Consider the following 17,862-nt stretch of genomic DNA (forward strand, 5'->3'; position numbering starts at 1 on the left):
TAACACGTGCACAAAATAATTACTACGTTTGTTATAGTTGATTGCGATACTAACAGCTTTAAATCGGAAATGCTGGAATAAAGCTTTGTGTACTTTTCGGGAGATTATTTTGACAATGCACACCTGATAATGGGATAAAGTTGCAAAGTAGAATTTGGTTCGAAAGAAGGGACTTGTTAGAGAAATATTTCGTTAAAAAAACATTTTGAGCATTCTATTTGTTTGGGTCATGGTAATATTTGGCATTAGAATACCGAATATCAGTATATTTTTGCGCATAGAATAGAACCGGAATTCGTTGTACAAATTTGGTAGACACATTTGACATGTATTTTCTTGCTTTAAAAAAAGTATTTTCATAAAAACAACCTCTTATACCTGTAGAGGTATTTTAAAATATTCGTGTGGTATTGGTAGTTGGTACTACCCAATCAGAAGCAATCTCAAAATATGTCATTGTATAACCTTCAACAGAAAGAGTCTCGTAAAAGTTATGTATTTAATCTGAAAGACATCTTTATGGAAATTTATCTCCTCAACAAACATTGAACAAACATTTGAACAAACATGGTAAAGTTCAATGTGATTTATTACCGCATGCTAACCAACGATCTTTAAATACAATGTTTTTTAAAACAAAAATCGTTATGAACATTTGTCTCAGGAAAATCATAATCCAGGATTTGACGAAATTACGGTCAAAGACACATGCTGTAAAAGTGCGTTAATAAACCGACATTAGCGTCCTCTTGCTTACGCTAATGATGGCGTACATCTACGTATAGAAGGGCATTGTTTAATAAGGCTTGGTTACAGTTTGGCAAAAAGACTTTGCTTCTAAATGTATGAAACAATTAAATCACACATATGACTGTGTGAAACTTTCAAAGGAAGTTACTTTTTTGGAAAATCATCAATCGACAAAATACTGAAGCCTGTGTAATTGTTTTCATTGATAATTTAGAAAATGCGTGAATTACAAACTTATCGTTTAAAATAAGCTTGGTTTAAAAAAGCCTGAATGGTCTAGCAACAGCGTGCGTGATTTGGCTCAATGACATCCCGAGTACGAATCCTCACTTTTTTATTTTAACTTGTGTGTACTATTATAAAAGTATGCCAAATATTGTTATTTTCTTAGAAATGCTATTTTCCACAAACTTTAAGAATTTCTTTTAAACCCAACTGACACATGGGACATAGTATCCTTAATGATACGCAAAAGGCAGTTTTAAGAAAAAGATTGTTCAATTAGGAATGACAATTATATTCTGTACACCTGTTGGCTATCCGCCACGGAAGGATTAAGGTGAGCGTCCCTACTACGGCCATACCAAACCTTTGGGGGTTTACTACGTTTAAAAAGCTTCTTTACTTCGTCTTTGGCGAGACATCGTCGACGACTGCATTGACACGAGTGCGTTCTGGATGTGACTTCAATGTGAGCATACAGCGAAAAACTGAGAAAACTCTTTAGACGATGCCATTCGTGAGTGTATTTAAAGGCATTCCCCATATCAGTCACGCCGAAGGGGAGGCGGAAAACTACAACGGGCGAGGCATGGTAAGGTGTGATAACCCCCAAAAAGGGTAAGGGTTAGGGTTAGGGGTCGGGTTAGGGTTAGGGTTGGGTTTAGGCTAACCCAAACCCTAACCCGGCCCCTAACACTAACCCTAACCCTCTAACCCCCCCCCCCCTTGCGAAATACCATACCATGCCTCGCCCGTTGTCGTTTTCCGCCTCCCCACGCCGAAGAGAGTGGTGTGGTGAGGCAGGCACGACAGATATCGGTTATACATGCGCATGTCCGTAACGCCTTCTTCGTACTTCATGGACATTTTCATCCCTATATTTGCCGGTTTACAAGATGTCTTACTATCGAAACAAGGACGAATTTAAGTTTAATTTGGCAAAGAGAAAGTCGAGTTTTTTCGTAGAGAAAAGTATCTTTTACGCATTTAATGTGAATTATGTACTGTGTGATAATTGCGTGGCTTGGTTTAACCATCACACGTATGTATGTCGTTTGTGGATGTTTATCATAATTTGATTTTCATGTAATTTTTCAAAGCATTTAACTGTATCGACACACATGATTTTTGATAATCTTTAAAGCTGACCATCACGGGTACTAGTAGATAAATGAAAAACACGTGATGAATTCCTTAAATTTTGCCTATCAGTTCACTACTTTGTCTCAGTTTCAAAAAAATTAAAGATAATATTTTGCTTTTTTGTGCAGTAAATGTTGTCCGTCTTTATGATTAACGGTACAATGCATGAGTAATTATAGCCCTAAAATCACTATCAGACAAAGTGATCCTAAGACAGTTTTTGTAGGTACTCATTTTATCGACATACGTGTATAGGGTACAACAGAATCGATTTTTTTTCAATAATAAACCTTCAGACCTAAATATCGGTGATCAGCGACAGATTTTTTTTTTCGAAGTTCAATGAAGGCCAGAAATTGTGGCCGTAGAATCAACGGCTTAACATACCTGGTTTTCCAAGATGGCTTCGTCATCGTCGGAAATAAGAGTGGAAGTTTTATACCATTAAATTGTAAACTACGTTAGGAAAGCAGACGCAATAATTCCAACATCATAGCATCGAAATCTCTAATACAATTATCTCGATGCTGGTAATCAGCTACGATGAACGATCACAAGTCGTTGGTTGAGTATGAATGTTAAAGGAACCGTTGCACATGCTAATAATTGTTTACGAGGTCTAATTGGTTTGCCGATAGTAATATTTTCCGTTTTCACGTATTATTTATGTTATATTACGTATGATATCGTTTGATTTTAAATAGAGCATGGATCTCTTATCTGGTGTGAAGGCAAGACATCATCACATGCAGATCCTACTATTGCAACAACAGCAGGCCCCATGGTGTCGACTTATACTGACGAAGTATCAGTAACAAATGCAACAGATGGCAATGATGAAATTGAAACAACATCTCATGCAGTGTCCGAGTCCACGTCGATGGCCACATCTACAGTGATAACGACCTTTACTGAAAATGGCACGGAAACATCAAAAACATCTACAGAATATCACAATGAAACAACAACACTTACAGTGTCAGAGGCCACGTCGTCGACACGATCATTTTTTGCAATGACGACTGATGTGAACACTGCTCTTGAATCAACAATACCAGAGGCTGGGCATAAAACTACAACGTCAGTGCCAGAGTTCACGTCGAGGAGAGCTTATACGACCAACCCATCATCTGGTACAGTTTGATTTCTATATTTACATTCACTTAAATTGTTAATCAAATTCAGTGCTTTATTTAATTAAAGTTCAATATATATATAAGGTTATCTTTTATATGCAATGCTTGTTATATGGAATAATTTGGAGAAACAAATACATTTCTGTCTTAGATATTTATTTTTCTCCAGGCACAACGAATTCACATTCGTCTATCATCTTGTACTTGGCCATTGGATCTGTAACAGTTTTCGTCGTTATGATTGTCGTCGGCGTTATGGTCATCATTAGATATAAAAGGTACGTTGAACTAAACCTCAAAACATAAACGTGCCTTGACATTTTTCTTTTCATTATGCTGCAATGCATAATCATTTTATAAGCGTTAAATAAAAAAGCAGATTATATGTTTCGCCTTTGTAATTCTAAAGGAGAATCAACAGGCTGAAAACTTCCATTGAAAAATCTGAAAGTAACTCCAAACGGAAAAGAACGCGGTCATCTTCTGAATTATTTGGTCATGAAAACATGGCGATGCATGACATTGTCGAAAACGAGTGCCCCTGTCAGACAGTGGCCCACGTCCCTCGCATCACCAGGGGCAGCGTGGAGTACGCGGTGCCAGTACCTCCGGGCAACTACAGCTATGCATTCACGCCATATGACAGTTCTTTGGCGTCGAACAATGAAGCGTCAGCCTTGGAAAACAAGTCTAAAGGTTTGTTTAAATCAGGCATTAAACTTCCTTACGGTGAAGAAGAAAAGTGGCATCCGTATTTCCGTTTACGCCCTTTGATAGAACCGGTAATCGAAGCAGCGGCAAATGAGTCTAGTACAGAGGATACCCTTTGTGTAGCGAACGGTAAAACGGATGTGACCCCGAATAACACGGAACTACCAATACACATTTACAATCATATTAAGCTCAAACAAGGCAAAACAGAGTGTGATGGCGACAGCGGCGTATTGTGTTCGGGTGAGTACTCGCACATTTCGATTAAGAGTGATACAGCATCGGGGAAGAGCAGATATTATAACATTGTGAACATACAGAGAGCTAGAACTGAATCGGTAGACAATTATTGTCATCTCGGGCCAAATAATACTAGCATTAAAAAGCGTGTGCCTCGGGATGATTACGATCATGTTGCCATGTGACAGTGAGTTGCAGCAACGCTCGAGTGTCCAATATTTACAATAGGGTACGTGTATATATTAGTTGTATGTGTTAATGCAGTGCAGTGTTTTTAAAATTCTTTTTTTCATAAACAAATACATAAGAAGCGTTCTTAAGGTCGCAAAATTATTATGCCGGTTACGTTTGTCGTTCTTATTAAATAAACCAAACGTGTTATTAAACTCTCAATATGAATGGGTTTAATAAATATTCGAATTTAATATCCTGAAATAATAATAACATTTTGTATCTGGAAAACAACAGGCATCAACAAACATTTTAACACTATATGATTTATAAAAGTTATCAACTTCAGCATGTCAGCAAAAATGGAATCGGGTTTTGCCATAAAAATATGAAATACCTTCCTCCTGCGATTTTTAGATTCGGTTGTTCAGTACTTAAAAAAAAAAATATGTTGTTTTTTTTAATTTTAAGATAGATAATACATGTTGTGGGCTTTATTCTGGTAAAAAATATATAATACCATCCACTTGGGCATCACCTGTTGATATCTAAGTTTTATTTACCTAAGTGTTACACATGTTTGTCTTGTTGTTGCCAAAACGTTATAATTTATATGCACTTTCCGATTGGAGTTTGCCTTGTTACTTCCGTGTTCGAGCAAGGATTTTTTTGGTAAGATTTACAACTGAATATTCCCCCAATAACTGAGTATTCAACTTTGTAACTATGAGGACAAGAAAGTGTTATCAAACAGTGATATGGATGTTAAACGTTCCTAGATTCGAATTGAGTATGGTCTTTAAGAAAATGGAGAGAACATTTCCCCATTAATGTTTGCATTTGGTTGATTAATCTGCATTTGTTTATTTCCGTATTTCTGTAACAAGGCAAATACAATTATATCGTCGTTCAATGAATTTATATAATTTATATAATTTTAATATTTGGACACAAATGCAAATACAGGATAGACTATAACAGTAAATCACGATCCACAGTGGTAAGGTTATTGTCAACAAAACATATTTGTGCAATATTTGTTATGGAATTTTCTAAATTTATAAAATCTTGGCAGTTTCGATCATTTACAAAATAACACCAGGTAAACAGCTTCAAATAAAATTGCGTGCAACACCGTCGAACGATATACGATGCAAAAAAACAGTTTCTGACAGCTTTAAATAAAATTCCTTCTTAAAACAGATGGCAGCCAACAGTAACGACTGTGCGCCTAGAACTCGTAGGTGCAGACGCCACAGTCCGTGACCTTGATCTCTGTGTTTGGACGTTCGTTCATCGTCTCGACGGCCTCCATTTTCTGAAGCGTCTCTGTGCCCTCGATCACCTGACTGAAATCGGTAACCAAAATTTATGAGCCGAAAACCGGGCTAAATGTATGTGCGTTAAGTGTCGCCCCGGATAAGACTGTGCAGTTCCGCTTTTATGGATTTTTCGTTTAAAGGACGTCTCTTCTAAACGCAAATCCAGTCTAGAAGGAAAGCACATGCGTTAAGCCCCGTTTTCACAGAGAGGGGCTCATAATTATATAAAGGCATGACCCCAATCACCTAATTGAGATCGGTTACCCGAAATCCTTGAAATGCTGAGTGAAATGCTAATTTGTATTTGTTATATATCCGATTCTATGTAACATCCATAAAATAGATTTAGGTAGAGTTCCTTCCAATAAAGCAAATATAGTTACATATATTATCAATTTCGCTACATAAATACTCATTTTTTTCATAATTTGAACATTTTGTGGATGTGAGTTCGACTGACACGTGTATACACCCCACGGGATATCACGTCATGAATGTATAGTATCAACCTTAAGATCTGCTTTCAAACAAAACATTACGCAAGAAAGTATAGGAATTAATCCCGTCCTTATGTACTGTAATGTGTCGTATGTGTATCTTCAAAACCTACCCGAATGCGACATATTTTGTGTCCATCCATCGTGCGGGAGTGAAGGTGATGTAGAACTGGGAGCCGTTCGTGTGGCGACCCTTGTTGGCCATGCCGATCACGCCCCGTCTCGAGTGCGGCACCGCGAAGTTCTCGTCTGTAACGACAAATGATATATGTGAGCGGGATTTAACATAAGAAGATCTACTGTTCGACTAGTACATAATGATCAACTTCTTGGAAACAGTAGTATTTTAGAATACATTTCCTGTACTAGTACATTCGATTTATCGATTATGCCAACCATCGGATAAACATTCAGCTAGTATAATCTTACGAGCACAAGTTGGATACAAGCTGTTGCAATGACATTACGTCGAGCATACGTCGATTTTTTGAGGAGGCTGTTGTCAAATACGTGCATCGAACTTACAACGGACGTGCGTATTTTCCTAGATTGCAATGTCGCCGCAACAACTGCAACTAACATAAGCTCAAGAGCATGTATTAAAACGTTGGCGGCCTTGCGTCGATAATCCAACGTGCGGGCAGCGTTCGGTCAATCTACGGGTATCCTACGTTTTCCCTTTGATGCGCTTGCGAACTTCATTCTTATACCTTGCGTTGTTGTCTTTTGCGGTCAACGACACGGCGGCGTAACTAAAACTGACATTTCAAGTTCTCCGCAAGATGTGTATGTATCCGAGGTGATCGGATATGTAATTCGCCTGCAAAAAAAATATCTGCGTGCTTTCATTATTTTGTAGACGTTGTTCAGTCATTTTTTTTCCATTCTTATTTAAGAATTACGCAAGTAAAAAATTGATTTTTCAATTAAAAAGTTTAACAGTAAGTGTCTTACTGATTTACATTTCTCAGTAAAGGCCGTAAGTTGCATCTTCTTGTACCCACGTAGAATCTTCTTATACAATTTATGATGTTTGTGGTTTTGTCCAAAATTACGTTGTTGTCTCGCGGGGACCGTACTAACAACTTGCAATGATCTCGCGGATCCAACACTCATCTTCCTTGTGAATGACGCACGATATACGTAAGTATTCTAAAAGTGCATTAAAAACGCATGCGTTCTTCTTGCGTTCTTAAAATCTTGCGTTTGGTCTTGGGTCTGCATTTGACGCACTGGGTTGTGACCGAGGCTTTAGTGTGATCAAGACCAGAACACATACTGCAGTATGCATTAATTTAAAATGAAGGACGCGCATGTCAAAACATTGACCTAAAATAAGAACGATGTAAACTGTAAAGATCTTACTGTCATACTGAGCCCAGACTCACAGTCAAGTCATTATGTACCGTTTCGTATAATATTTAATAACCGAATATTTCATTAATATTGTAAAAAGTATTTGATACAAAAGAAGGAGAATCCACATCGACATCAGGACAACTAAAACATCGAATTGCATCCCCTTACTGAAACAATTTAAGGAACCATAAGGATTGTTCATTGGATGTGGCAACTAAATTAAGATAGTAATCAGAATTTTAATCTTTAAGCGACAGAATACAATTAAATGAAGTAAATGACACATGGGATGGTATTAACAATGCTCCTGAGGTAAATCTTAACTTACTGGTAAGTCGTATTAAAGGGACAACTTCAGGTAAAACTATATATTCGAAATCTACTTACAAATCGATACAATACCAATTATTTTACCAGTATTTACTTGTTTAAATCATTAGGATCCAGCCAAGAAAAAGCAAAAGATTTGTGGATTTTCACACATTAAAGAGTTTCCTTAATGTTCCCGTAAGAAGCTTGGTGAATATGTGTCCTGGCTCACTTTCCATTCGTGAAGCTCTGATGTTCGTGAAATCCCTGATTTATTTTGGACTTGCTGGGTGTTCAACAAGTTCAACAAGCTGTCTGTACATGTCAGATAGGTAATGTGCAGTTTTCAATTCATGTTATCAATATTATAGCAGATTTAGAAGAATCACATCAAATATGAATCCAAGATAGCAATATTTGAAGATTCTAACACATACATTGAAATACTATTCCAAGTTACTTTGTGTCATACGCACATTTGAAAGCATATATCAACCCCAATTTTGAATTTTTACACATGTTAACCAAAAGTTATGAATAGCATTATAATCTTTATAAATATGAAGACAGACTCATCACATAATGTAAACAAGAGCTGTGTTTGTAAAACACAATGCCATCTACTGCGCTTTGAAGCCATATATTTGACCTTTGACCTTGAAGGATGACCTTGACCTTTCACCACTCAAAATGTGCAGCTCCATGAGATACACATGCATGCCAAATATCAATGCACATCTTCAATATTGCAAAAGCTATGACCAAGTTTAAAGTTTTGGGACAAACATACAATGACAGACAGACAGGCCAAAAACAATTTACCCTCGATATGATTCGGGGGCATAAAAACACACAGTACTTTCTTGGCAACAAATAATTTATAGGTTTAAATCATAACTCTGTATTTTGTTATATCTTCACACAATTAACAAACGAACCTTCAAATACTGGACCAAATATTGATTCCCCTCCATTCCCTCTACCATGGTATATATCTGCAATCAAAACATAACTGAACAAAAAGGCTGTTCTGAAAGTAGTTACATACAATAATGTTAAAATAAATTTCCTGACATATAATAACAATACTCTCTGTGAGCGGAGAGAATGCTTATGATACCCTTGTTATAAATATAGCAATACAACTCTAGGAATGTCATTTGTCTTATTTGTAGTGTAGTATGATCTAAAGGAGTCATGATGAAGTGATCTAGCTTTTTTTATACGATACTTGTCTCTAGAATCTTTGCAATTGGTTATATGGATTTAGTTAAGCTTTCATTATACAAGTAGCCCAAGATATTTTGACACATTCACAGATTGACGATAAAGCACTCCTAAACATATTAGAATGTGGAGAAAACAAGTCCTCACCTCCACCCTGTATCCAGCCATTGCGAACAATCCTGTGGAACAGCGAGTTCTTGTACTGTAGGTTGTAGTCTGTGGTTGGGGACTTGCCTTTCTCACCAGTGATCAAAGCTTTAAAGTTCTCACAAGTCTTTGGCACTATGTCGCTAAACAACTGCAATGAAGAAATCATCAATTACGATTACCAGAGCTTTCACAGTCAAAGTTTTGCTCCATTTAAGTAAGAGTTCTCTTTTGGGAAAAAAGATGCAATACTTGAGTATAGGATAATCATATAAAGTTCTTACTTGTGGACACAAATTATTTTGTGAAAAATATGCATATTGGCTGAGAACATTATACTGAATGAAGTTACTATTTCTTTTTAATGACAATTATAACTGAATTCTTGATTTTTTTATCAACTCATTCATCATAACAGAATAATAATACTCAGTATTAAACATGAAACTATTAAATGCCTTCCTTTAAATTGATGATTAAATGACTTAAATAAACATAAATCCCCTATGTTTGAGGTTGTTACCTCTAAAACCAGTCTCCCGGCAGGCTCGTTCCCTATCGCAATGTCCATGAAGACAAATTCGTGCTTAAAGAAGAATCAGTGGATAAAAAATAAACAATGTTTATCAAAAACAGGCATATACTTCTATTTTGTTCAAATATTCATAAAAAAGATAACATTGCACACTGAAATGAAATTCCAAAAATCCTACAACTTCTAATAAGTACTATTATTATTATGATTATTACTATTATTAGTATTATTATTACTATTATCATCATCATCATCATTGTCATTTATTACTTATTATTATTATTATTTTAATTTAGTTGCACACAAATACCATTCAAAGCAATTATATTATTATTATTATAATTATTATTCTTGGATGACAAAACATGCTTACAACTTACTGAGTTTTTTCTCTAGAAACAAAAACAATGCACTTTAATTGATATTGTAAATAAGAACAATAGTAACAAGAAATATCTTTAAAATAAGATACTGGAGGTATATCCTGACTTTCATAGATAACATCATATGTGTCCACACATGTTTATTATGAATTTCTTTCTTCGTCATAGAAACATATGGTATGTTGATATTTTATTAAGACGCAGTTTTCTTTCCAAACATTCAAATAACACTGTTACACCCGTGTCATGCCAAAATTGGTCTTATGCCATATGCAATCAGCTTAGCTCAAGCTCAGCCTGCACTCTTGCGCAGTCTGGTAAAGGGCTAAGCTTTCAGCTGTAAAAAAAGCATGCAAGGTTTTATGGCATCTCCAGAGAAGCCTATTCAGTATGCATATCCTGACAAGACTGCATGGATGTGCAGGCTGGTCCAGAGCTAGGCTGGCAAAATTATTCATAAGACCAATTTTCGCATGACGCGGGTCTGAAAAAATCTCATGGCATGTTGTGAATGGAACATCAAACCACAAAACTTGCCAATAAAAAATTGAAGTCACACTGTGTTTTTTAGAGCAAACTGGCAACAAATGTCAGTAACCTATTCTGGCTTGCATAAAATTATGTCATTAATGTGTGGCTAGATAATTAAACCCTTTCCTTTATATCATCACCACTTAACTATTTGGGTAGTTTTGTATATATCAGCATATATATCCTATTCTTGCTTGCATATATCATTAATGTGTGTGGCTAGATAATTAAACCCTTTCCCTTCTATCATGGACACTTTACTTTTTGGGTAGCTTTGTCTCACAATACAAGAAGAATGGCATTAACCGATAAGTTTTCATTCATATCTTTCTCTAAAATGTTTGTTATTTGATACATTGAAGGCATACTGTGTTATCAACATAAGCGTTTTATTGATAGTACATTCTGTCTTCCCCTGACAATTTACTGGCCTAGCAATGACCCTGAAAGTCTTGGCGATGGAATTAACCGGAAATGCGTATTTGTAACTGGGCAAAAATGTGTGTCTCAGTTTTGTATGAAAATGCAGAGATTAGTCCGCATCTCTGTACACTGAACAGTGTACATCATATACTACAAAGACGCGTTTATATTGCCAATGTTCTGGGGGATAATGCTCAAATTAACAAATGGAATTAAAGAAGTGTACTCATTTTGGTCTGCTGGCCTTATGTAAAAGGTCATTTAAGGTAAACAAAATTGGGTTAAACAGCTAAGCACAACAAAATAATAGCAACTTTACAGGACATATTGCACAAAGGCACCAAATATGAAATATGAAAGAAGATAATAAAAAAAATTACAAAAGCTTTGGATTTTTACAACCACAAACAATATTTCTAAGCATGAAAAAAAAAACTTTTTATAAAGTTGAATGTTTAAATAAATTACATTATGATTTAATAACATACATTTTTATCATTCAAACATGTTTTATAAGCTTCCTCTGTAAGTGTTTGGAGAAGTGCTTTGGGTCTGTATTCCTCATAGCTGTAATTCTCCACTGCCCATTTAATAAAGTCTTCAGGTCCACCAATAAGCTTCCCATTTTGGAATGCAATTGCCTTCTCTTGAAATGTCCATGTTTCTCCTCGCAACTCCTGGAAAGCAGCACTAGCCATAATTAAATACTTAAATTACCTTTAAATAATGGTTGTTGATTTTGCAATACATGTTGTTTATGTTTATAGAAGCCGCATGGTCATTATACAACTGTTGTGTTCATCAATCTTTATATTAATAAGTTATGGACAATGCCTTTTCAGCACAAATTTTCATTTCACAAACCTTCCTTTTTGCTTCAATGTACAAGTCCCATTCAAACTCAACCATTCCTTCTGCAACAGCATTTGGGAACACATCCGGATTCTTGTTCTGTAAATCCTACATAATAAGAAAGAACATAAGATACTAACAGTAGGCAGATCTTTCAACTGTGTTGAATTGAGAGATATTGCAGGCTTTTTAAAATATTTTCTATCTTTAAAAAAATCAGTTCAATGTCTGCATTTTTATCACATAACACATGAACTAAATAAACAACCGTGAACTAACAGTTACGCATGTTCGAGGGAAATGAACTTGAATCACTTCACAAATATTAGAAAATGCAAGCGACTCACCAAATAAAAAAATACTTTTTAGTATTCACTTAAATATGATTTAAATTACTTTCTAAATCTTAATGCATCGGTAATACCCTCCAACTTGGTATTTATTCATAATCCTGAATTCATGAGCATGTGATCTTGATGAAAATGTATCACTACTCAGACCCATGAAAGCAATTAAACTTAAAACCATAGCAAATTGCATCATTTAACAAAAAAACGTATACATTACCTGAGCACAGAATCTAGCACGCTGGAAGTTAATGTCATTTACCAGACCATAAATTTCTAACTGAATTCCGGGCGCCATTCTTGTTTACCTTGGTGATAATGATCAGGGTAACAAAACGCTTGTTTAGGCGACATTACATTTTAGAGGTTACATGACACTATTATCGTTTTATTACATTGGTTCCAGATATCGAGATAACAATAAAACCGTTGAATCACAGAGACGTCTGTACAATGACGGAGAAAATGATGTGTAAGAGGAAGAAATTCATAATCATTTGTATGTTCTTATCATACTGATGAAATAATATGATTTTAATAAAATAGATACCAACATTGTCTTATTGAGAGAAGTGAGGACATATATATGTATTATTAATATAATAAGAATAAGACTGTGATATAAAAAAACAATTGGAATCTGTGATATATACTTTTTGAATTGAAATGTTTCCATCTTTGCAATAATATGTATTTAGTTAAGCCTCATGTTTGGTAATGTTTTTTATTTTTGTTAACATTGGTTTAGTTGTTGGATTGAGACAAAACGCTAGGTTATTCACATGTTTTCTCTCAATCAAACGCCAAAGTATATGTGTGTAAGTTAGATCATAAAACAACTTGATCTTTTTTTCTCGTACTTTTAATGGACCCGATTGGAAATAGGATTTTAGCTTAATGGGTTATCCATTGGTCAAATATTGCATTTCAATTGATAACTAATTTTCATAACTGTTATAATATATATAGATTTGAATTTATTTAAATATTAATATATTATTTGATAATTACAGCTGTCAGAATAACATTGGTGTAACTATGTTTTTTTGCTTTTATGAATTGTGATATTTCTATATGCGTTTGCCCTAGAATGTAAATAAAAAAATTAATTAATATCTGTATCATGGATATACTTATTAAATCAACCAAATTATTATCGTTTTACATGATTGAATGTTTATAACATACAGGGCTGCTATGCTTTGAATATCGATCTACTGTAACTAAACAAACAGTCTGTTGTAAACAACAAATTTTAGTAGTTCCATATCAATAATTATATTCGATAATATGTTTGCTTCAATTATATTCTATGAAATGTCAGCGTAATATTGATCCTTTACGAAAAACGGGGACAATTTAAATCATGCACACTCTTTATTGTCAAAACACGTATCGGTTTCTTTGTTTCGCCTATGTAAACGCTTTAAAAGAAATAAAACCATCTATTACTGAAAGCTGGGAAGTGTATATGTATAATATAGCGCTTTTTATAATATAAGAATATAAATCAAGACATTATGACGTTGTAAATTTCATCGAAATAGCAATTACAGGTTGTGCAGCTATTTAATCACAATATACGTTCCTAATTTTATGTTTACTTGGGTTCCTGGAGAAACACTGTCCTTGAAATCGTTTCAATATATTTTTGTAAGGAAAACGCGTCATTTGCGAATCTCAAGATTTTACATTTCAATCAATGGAATCGGTTCGAGAATGGTTGCTTATTTATGATGAATAATTCAGACGGTATTCGTAGCAGTTAATTGGCGACAACGTATACCCCAAATCTTGGCCCGTAACCCCAGTTAAAGATTCTATAATATGTAACTCAATAATATATTCAATAATTACTGAATGTGCTATTAATTTTCTTCATCCTTTTAGTTTATCTCTTTAAAATCCACTAATATTTCCTCCGAATCTCTGGGTTTTCTAATCACTGGGTCACTTAATTGATTTTTTTGGGGCGACAGGTATGCTTTCATTATGAGTTCCTTGAGTTATTGCACTTATTAATATATGCTTCAAATTTATCATCAGAGATTATCGAGATTCGCGCCTGAGGCTGCATTACTAGATTCACGAAAGAGGCGAGGTGTGTGTATTGGTGGTGGTGGGGGGGGGGGGGCAAACCGGAATACCCAGACGAAGCCCCACCTGTCCGATATAGTGATCAGTATTCACACTCACATGCTGACGGGTTTGAACCAGGGTCGCATCGGCGTGAAGCCCGCGTACTAAACAGTGCGCTAATCGGACAACGAGATAAGTATAAAATGCATAAGGGGTTTACAATATTGACCGTTTATAATTTAAAAAAACATGCCATTAACCTTTATTTTTATTTGAACTGTACATAGCAATGAAATTTTGGTAGGTTTGCAGCATATCACGATTCAGGAACATCGTAAGTCTGGGGTCGTACCCCCAAGAAGCGAAGGGCACATTTGGATTGATTGCTTTGTTTTCAAATGGGAAACTTCGTTCGTTCACAGTTTGTTCCGACGTATCAGATTTTGAAATTTTTAAAGCACTAGTACATGTATTTAAATTTGGAGCCCCAATTTCTTCGTTTCCATCTGGAAGCCGAGCGACCTTGCAATGGTTCGACGTTTCAGGTATCCCGTTGTATGAAAATGACCTTTTGAGATTATGCTGAGCGTGTTGCGTCTGTTGGCCATTCTGGTGATCGTGTTTGTCTTCGATTATATGCGACGAACCTCGAGATGCCGACGTGTTCACAATGGCAGGCGTTTCTGCAACCACTTTTGCAGCTGCGTTTCTCGTGTCTTTCGTAACACAATATCTTCTTATCTGAAAGGTAAGGCAGCAAAATGAAAGATTTCAAAGATAATATTTTCAGGGAACCGGTTTATCAATACTAGTAAAAAACAACAACAACAACGAATTAAAACATTTATAATTTATAAACACATGTGTTACCTTAACATTCGCTGGCACGATGGTTTGCTCGTCTTCAAAATCTCCATCAAGCTCACATGTTAGTTCGAAGGCCATAGTGCGTGGTGCCTTCACGATCCATTCAGCGAGGTCTACAAGACGATAACAGACGTTAAACATTGACACAATATTCAGACAAAACTAATTTATTTTGTGGGATAGTGTATATTGTTTAAAACGAATGTCAATTTAAACGACAATAAAATCACCTTCATCGTAACGTAAGCTCTTGAGCCATAGAGACAGCTGCTTCTGAGTTTCTTTATCGGGTAACTTTAGGCAATCCAAGACCCTTAGTTTTACGCCCTCAAGCGTGGTGTTGGCTTTCGCCGGTTCAGAACCTAAAACACAAATCGGTCTTTAGGTGTTTGTTTTCATATACACATATATGACAACTAGCATAAGTCGAGATTCGTATAGTTGCAAGCGATAAGACAGTGCATTTCGAAATAAGTATGTCAACTGTAACTATCCCCTATTTGATAAAAGTTCAATTCATGATGTGAACGGTCCAGTGCCAACCGTGTTATCAGTAGCAACCTTAAAGTTTATCATTATTTTACTCAAAGCGGTCAATTACGTAACTAAAGAAAATATAACCGCTTTATGCAGTTTAATGACAACATAAATTTGTAAATTTGTTTTCAAAACAAAACTGTCAGAACTGCGAGGTACATATCTTACCACCATTATAGAACAAGCTTGGTAATTTGTTGTCCCGTAGTGTGGAGTCACTAATTGAAAGGTTTTCGTCAGAGTTGCTTGCTGTTTCTGCACTGCTTCCATTGTCAGAGTATCCATCACATTCTCGAGTTTTTAGGTAATTGACAACTTGTTTGTCGTCGTTTTGTACATCAGCGTTCTGGGATTCATTTTTCTGCAATAGGAACATGTCCGAATACCTTGGTACGAACTTAATATCATTCACAGCGTTTTTCAGCACTGATGGTATGTGCGGTCTTGGCAGTGTTCCGGTGATATCTCTGATCATGCGAACGAGGTCATTGAGCTTGTTAACGCCCATTGCAACAGGCTTGTACCACGTTTGATCGGCTTCTTGTAGGGACGCTACTCCAAGATAGAAGGGACTGCTGGGTGTCATCATGGACACGGGCCTCTTTGACTGGTAGAGTTTGTACAGGGGGATTGGATCCCACAGAAAGGCCTCGTGACTTTGCGACTGAATTCTAAACGATGAGATTCCTTTCAAAGGAAGCCTACAGTGTTCGTACCCAGGGACTGGTTGGTAACAGAGATACTCATCGTTAGAACCAGAGGAATGGGCCAGGCAGATGTCTCCCCACAGAAGTTGCTTATGGTCAACTGCCTTTTTAATATTCAGGCTAACGACGAACGAAAAACAGAGAGCGTTTATTACGGACGACGGATTATGGGGTCCAAACTCCTTCGCATTGTACAGTTGGTTGAGCTTTTGCATAGCAATTGAAGCGACCGTATCGAATTGTTTGTCGCTTTTCTCCGTCTTCATTTGTTCCCTCAGAATCCGCTGCTTCTCCTTCAACATGTTGCGCGTGTTGGTGAACTCGGCGTCTCTAGTGAGCGAGACAGGGTAGTTGTTGGCCCGCAGATGGCGCTCAATGCTGCACAGCATGCCCCGGAGACTGGCGGCTTCGTAATCGTTTCCGTCGTGTTTCTTGATGATGGAGAAATACGTGGCGAGATGCTGATCCAGCTCTGGTGGTGAGATGGTATGCGGTTCGCGGCTCTCGTTCACGGATATCTTATTTAGAAAAGCAATACGAATACAAAATACGCCTCTTTAAGAACGATGCAAAATGAAAATTGACTTCGTGTACCGGTAATGTCGCAACAGACGCGAAATTAAATTTGGTGGTAAATGCCATACGATCAATAACATTCAGCAGCATAATATATAAACTTACATATTTAATATATTTGTGTGGAAATTATGTGGTATTGCATTGTATATGTCGTTCTCAATTCATCAAGTCTATTAATTAATGTTTAAGCCTCTTTCGTACACTTGCATCGGATCAAACAGGATGCCATGCCTTTGACAATAAGATGGGAATAAGCGCATTATAAATATTCCACATTTGATATCAAAGTGTCCTACCAAGTAAGCCGCGAAAATCCGCATATCTGTCTCAGTCTTCCGTCTGGTATTCTTATTTTCCTCAGCGCTTGCGTCGGAACCGCTGCTCTCAAAACCAGCTGCGCCTGCTGCGAAGGCTTTGTACTCGGGAGGATTCATCGTGTCGCAGAGTCAGTAAAATAAATCTTTTAAGGGCACAGTTGTGACTTGAAAATTCTTAAATGTTTACAAGACCACCGATATCAGCGCCGCAGTGAAATATCAGCAGACGGTGATAGCTTTTATACAGAAGGAACCGTTATAAGGGTCATTACTGATAGCGCAATTCAGACACGTTATCATGTAAAAATACAGAATGATATTTTATTCTGAAGTAATCAAAATTGCAGTAATCAGGACACCGTTGATAGTGGCGATGTTAAGGACCTCACTGTTCGTGGAGATAACGATACCAACGTGTGCTATGTCTTGTTATCTGTAAGTTCCTCTTGCTGAAAGTCAGTAAATGTTTAT

The 17,862-nt window shown here is 36.3% G+C and overlaps 3 protein-coding genes across 5 annotated transcripts; 1 reads left to right on the forward strand and 2 right to left on the reverse strand.

Annotated features, from left to right (window-relative positions):
- The first annotated feature begins 1,865 nt into the window (after positions 1-1,865).
- Positions 1,866-4,522, forward strand: LOC127845137 (uncharacterized). Of its 3 annotated transcripts, none has more exons than XM_052375856.1 (4): positions 1,866-2,014; positions 2,820-3,248; positions 3,403-3,529; positions 3,661-4,522. In XM_052375856.1, the coding sequence occupies exons 1-4, from the start codon at positions 1,972-1,974 to the stop codon at positions 4,385-4,387; spliced, it is 1,326 nt and encodes a 441-aa protein (XP_052231816.1). In that variant the 5' UTR covers positions 1,866-1,971; the 3' UTR covers positions 4,388-4,522. The 3 variants fall into 3 exon arrangements, with proteins under 3 accessions (XP_052231816.1, XP_052231818.1, XP_052231819.1); XM_052375858.1 differs by having other exon boundaries at positions 3,421-3,529; XM_052375859.1 differs by having other exon boundaries at positions 1,875-2,018.
- An 83-nt stretch (positions 4,523-4,605) lies between these two features.
- LOC127845138 (probable inactive peptidyl-prolyl cis-trans isomerase-like 6) lies at positions 4,606-12,682 on the reverse strand. Its single transcript, XM_052375860.1, has 8 exons — positions 12,526-12,682; positions 11,971-12,066; positions 11,595-11,783; positions 9,758-9,820; positions 9,235-9,385; positions 8,799-8,855; positions 6,306-6,441; positions 4,606-5,722 (listed from the first exon to the last, which is right to left on the reverse strand). The coding sequence occupies exons 1-8, from the start codon at positions 12,601-12,603 to the stop codon at positions 5,605-5,607; spliced, it is 888 nt and encodes a 295-aa protein (XP_052231820.1). The 5' UTR covers positions 12,604-12,682; the 3' UTR covers positions 4,606-5,604.
- A 1,952-nt stretch (positions 12,683-14,634) lies between these two features.
- LOC127845552 (uncharacterized) lies at positions 14,635-17,647 on the reverse strand. Its single transcript, XM_052376565.1, has 5 exons — positions 17,371-17,647; positions 15,957-17,013; positions 15,482-15,613; positions 15,255-15,364; positions 14,635-15,125 (listed from the first exon to the last, which is right to left on the reverse strand). The coding sequence occupies exons 1-5, from the start codon at positions 17,506-17,508 to the stop codon at positions 14,640-14,642; spliced, it is 1,923 nt and encodes a 640-aa protein (XP_052232525.1). The 5' UTR covers positions 17,509-17,647; the 3' UTR covers positions 14,635-14,639.
- Positions 17,648-17,862: the final 215 nt, after the last annotated feature.

Source organism: Dreissena polymorpha, chromosome 9 (assembly GCF_020536995.1).
Source record: "Dreissena polymorpha isolate Duluth1 chromosome 9, UMN_Dpol_1.0, whole genome shotgun sequence".
NCBI lineage: Eukaryota > Metazoa > Mollusca > Bivalvia > Myida > Dreissenidae > Dreissena > Dreissena polymorpha.

Excerpts from the sequence above, each read along its gene's own strand:
- LOC127845137 (XM_052375856.1), top strand. The coding sequence starts at position 1,972 with ATGTACTGTGTGATAATTGCGTGGCTTGGTTTAACCATCACAC. Across the intron at positions 3,249-3,402 it reads TACGACCAACCCATCATCTG|ATATTTATTTTTCTCCAGGC; the intron begins GTACAGTTTGAT and ends TTTCTGTCTTAG. Across the intron at positions 3,530-3,660 it reads GTCATCATTAGATATAAAAG|GAGAATCAACAGGCTGAAAA; the intron begins GTACGTTGAACT and ends GTAATTCTAAAG.
- LOC127845138 (XM_052375860.1), bottom strand. The coding sequence starts at position 12,603 with ATGGCGCCCGGAATTCAGTTAGAAATTTATGGTCTGGTAAATGACATT. Across the intron at positions 9,386-9,757 it reads CCGGGAGACTGGTTTTAGAG|TTGTTTAGCGACATAGTGCC; the intron begins GTAACAACCTCA and ends TCTTCATTGCAG. Across the intron at positions 8,856-9,234 it reads TGGCTGGATACAGGGTGGAG|ATATATACCATGGTAGAGGG; the intron begins GTGAGGACTTGT and ends TTTTGATTGCAG.
- LOC127845552 (XM_052376565.1), bottom strand. The coding sequence starts at position 17,508 with ATGAATCCTCCCGAGTACAAAGCCTTCGCAGCAGGCGCAGCTGGTTTT. Across the intron at positions 17,014-17,370 it reads GGATTTTCGCGGCTTACTTG|ATATCCGTGAACGAGAGCCG; the intron begins GTAGGACACTTT and ends TTTCTAAATAAG. Across the intron at positions 15,126-15,254 it reads TCGTGCCAGCGAATGTTAAG|ATAAGAAGATATTGTGTTAC; the intron begins GTAACACATGTG and ends CTTACCTTTCAG.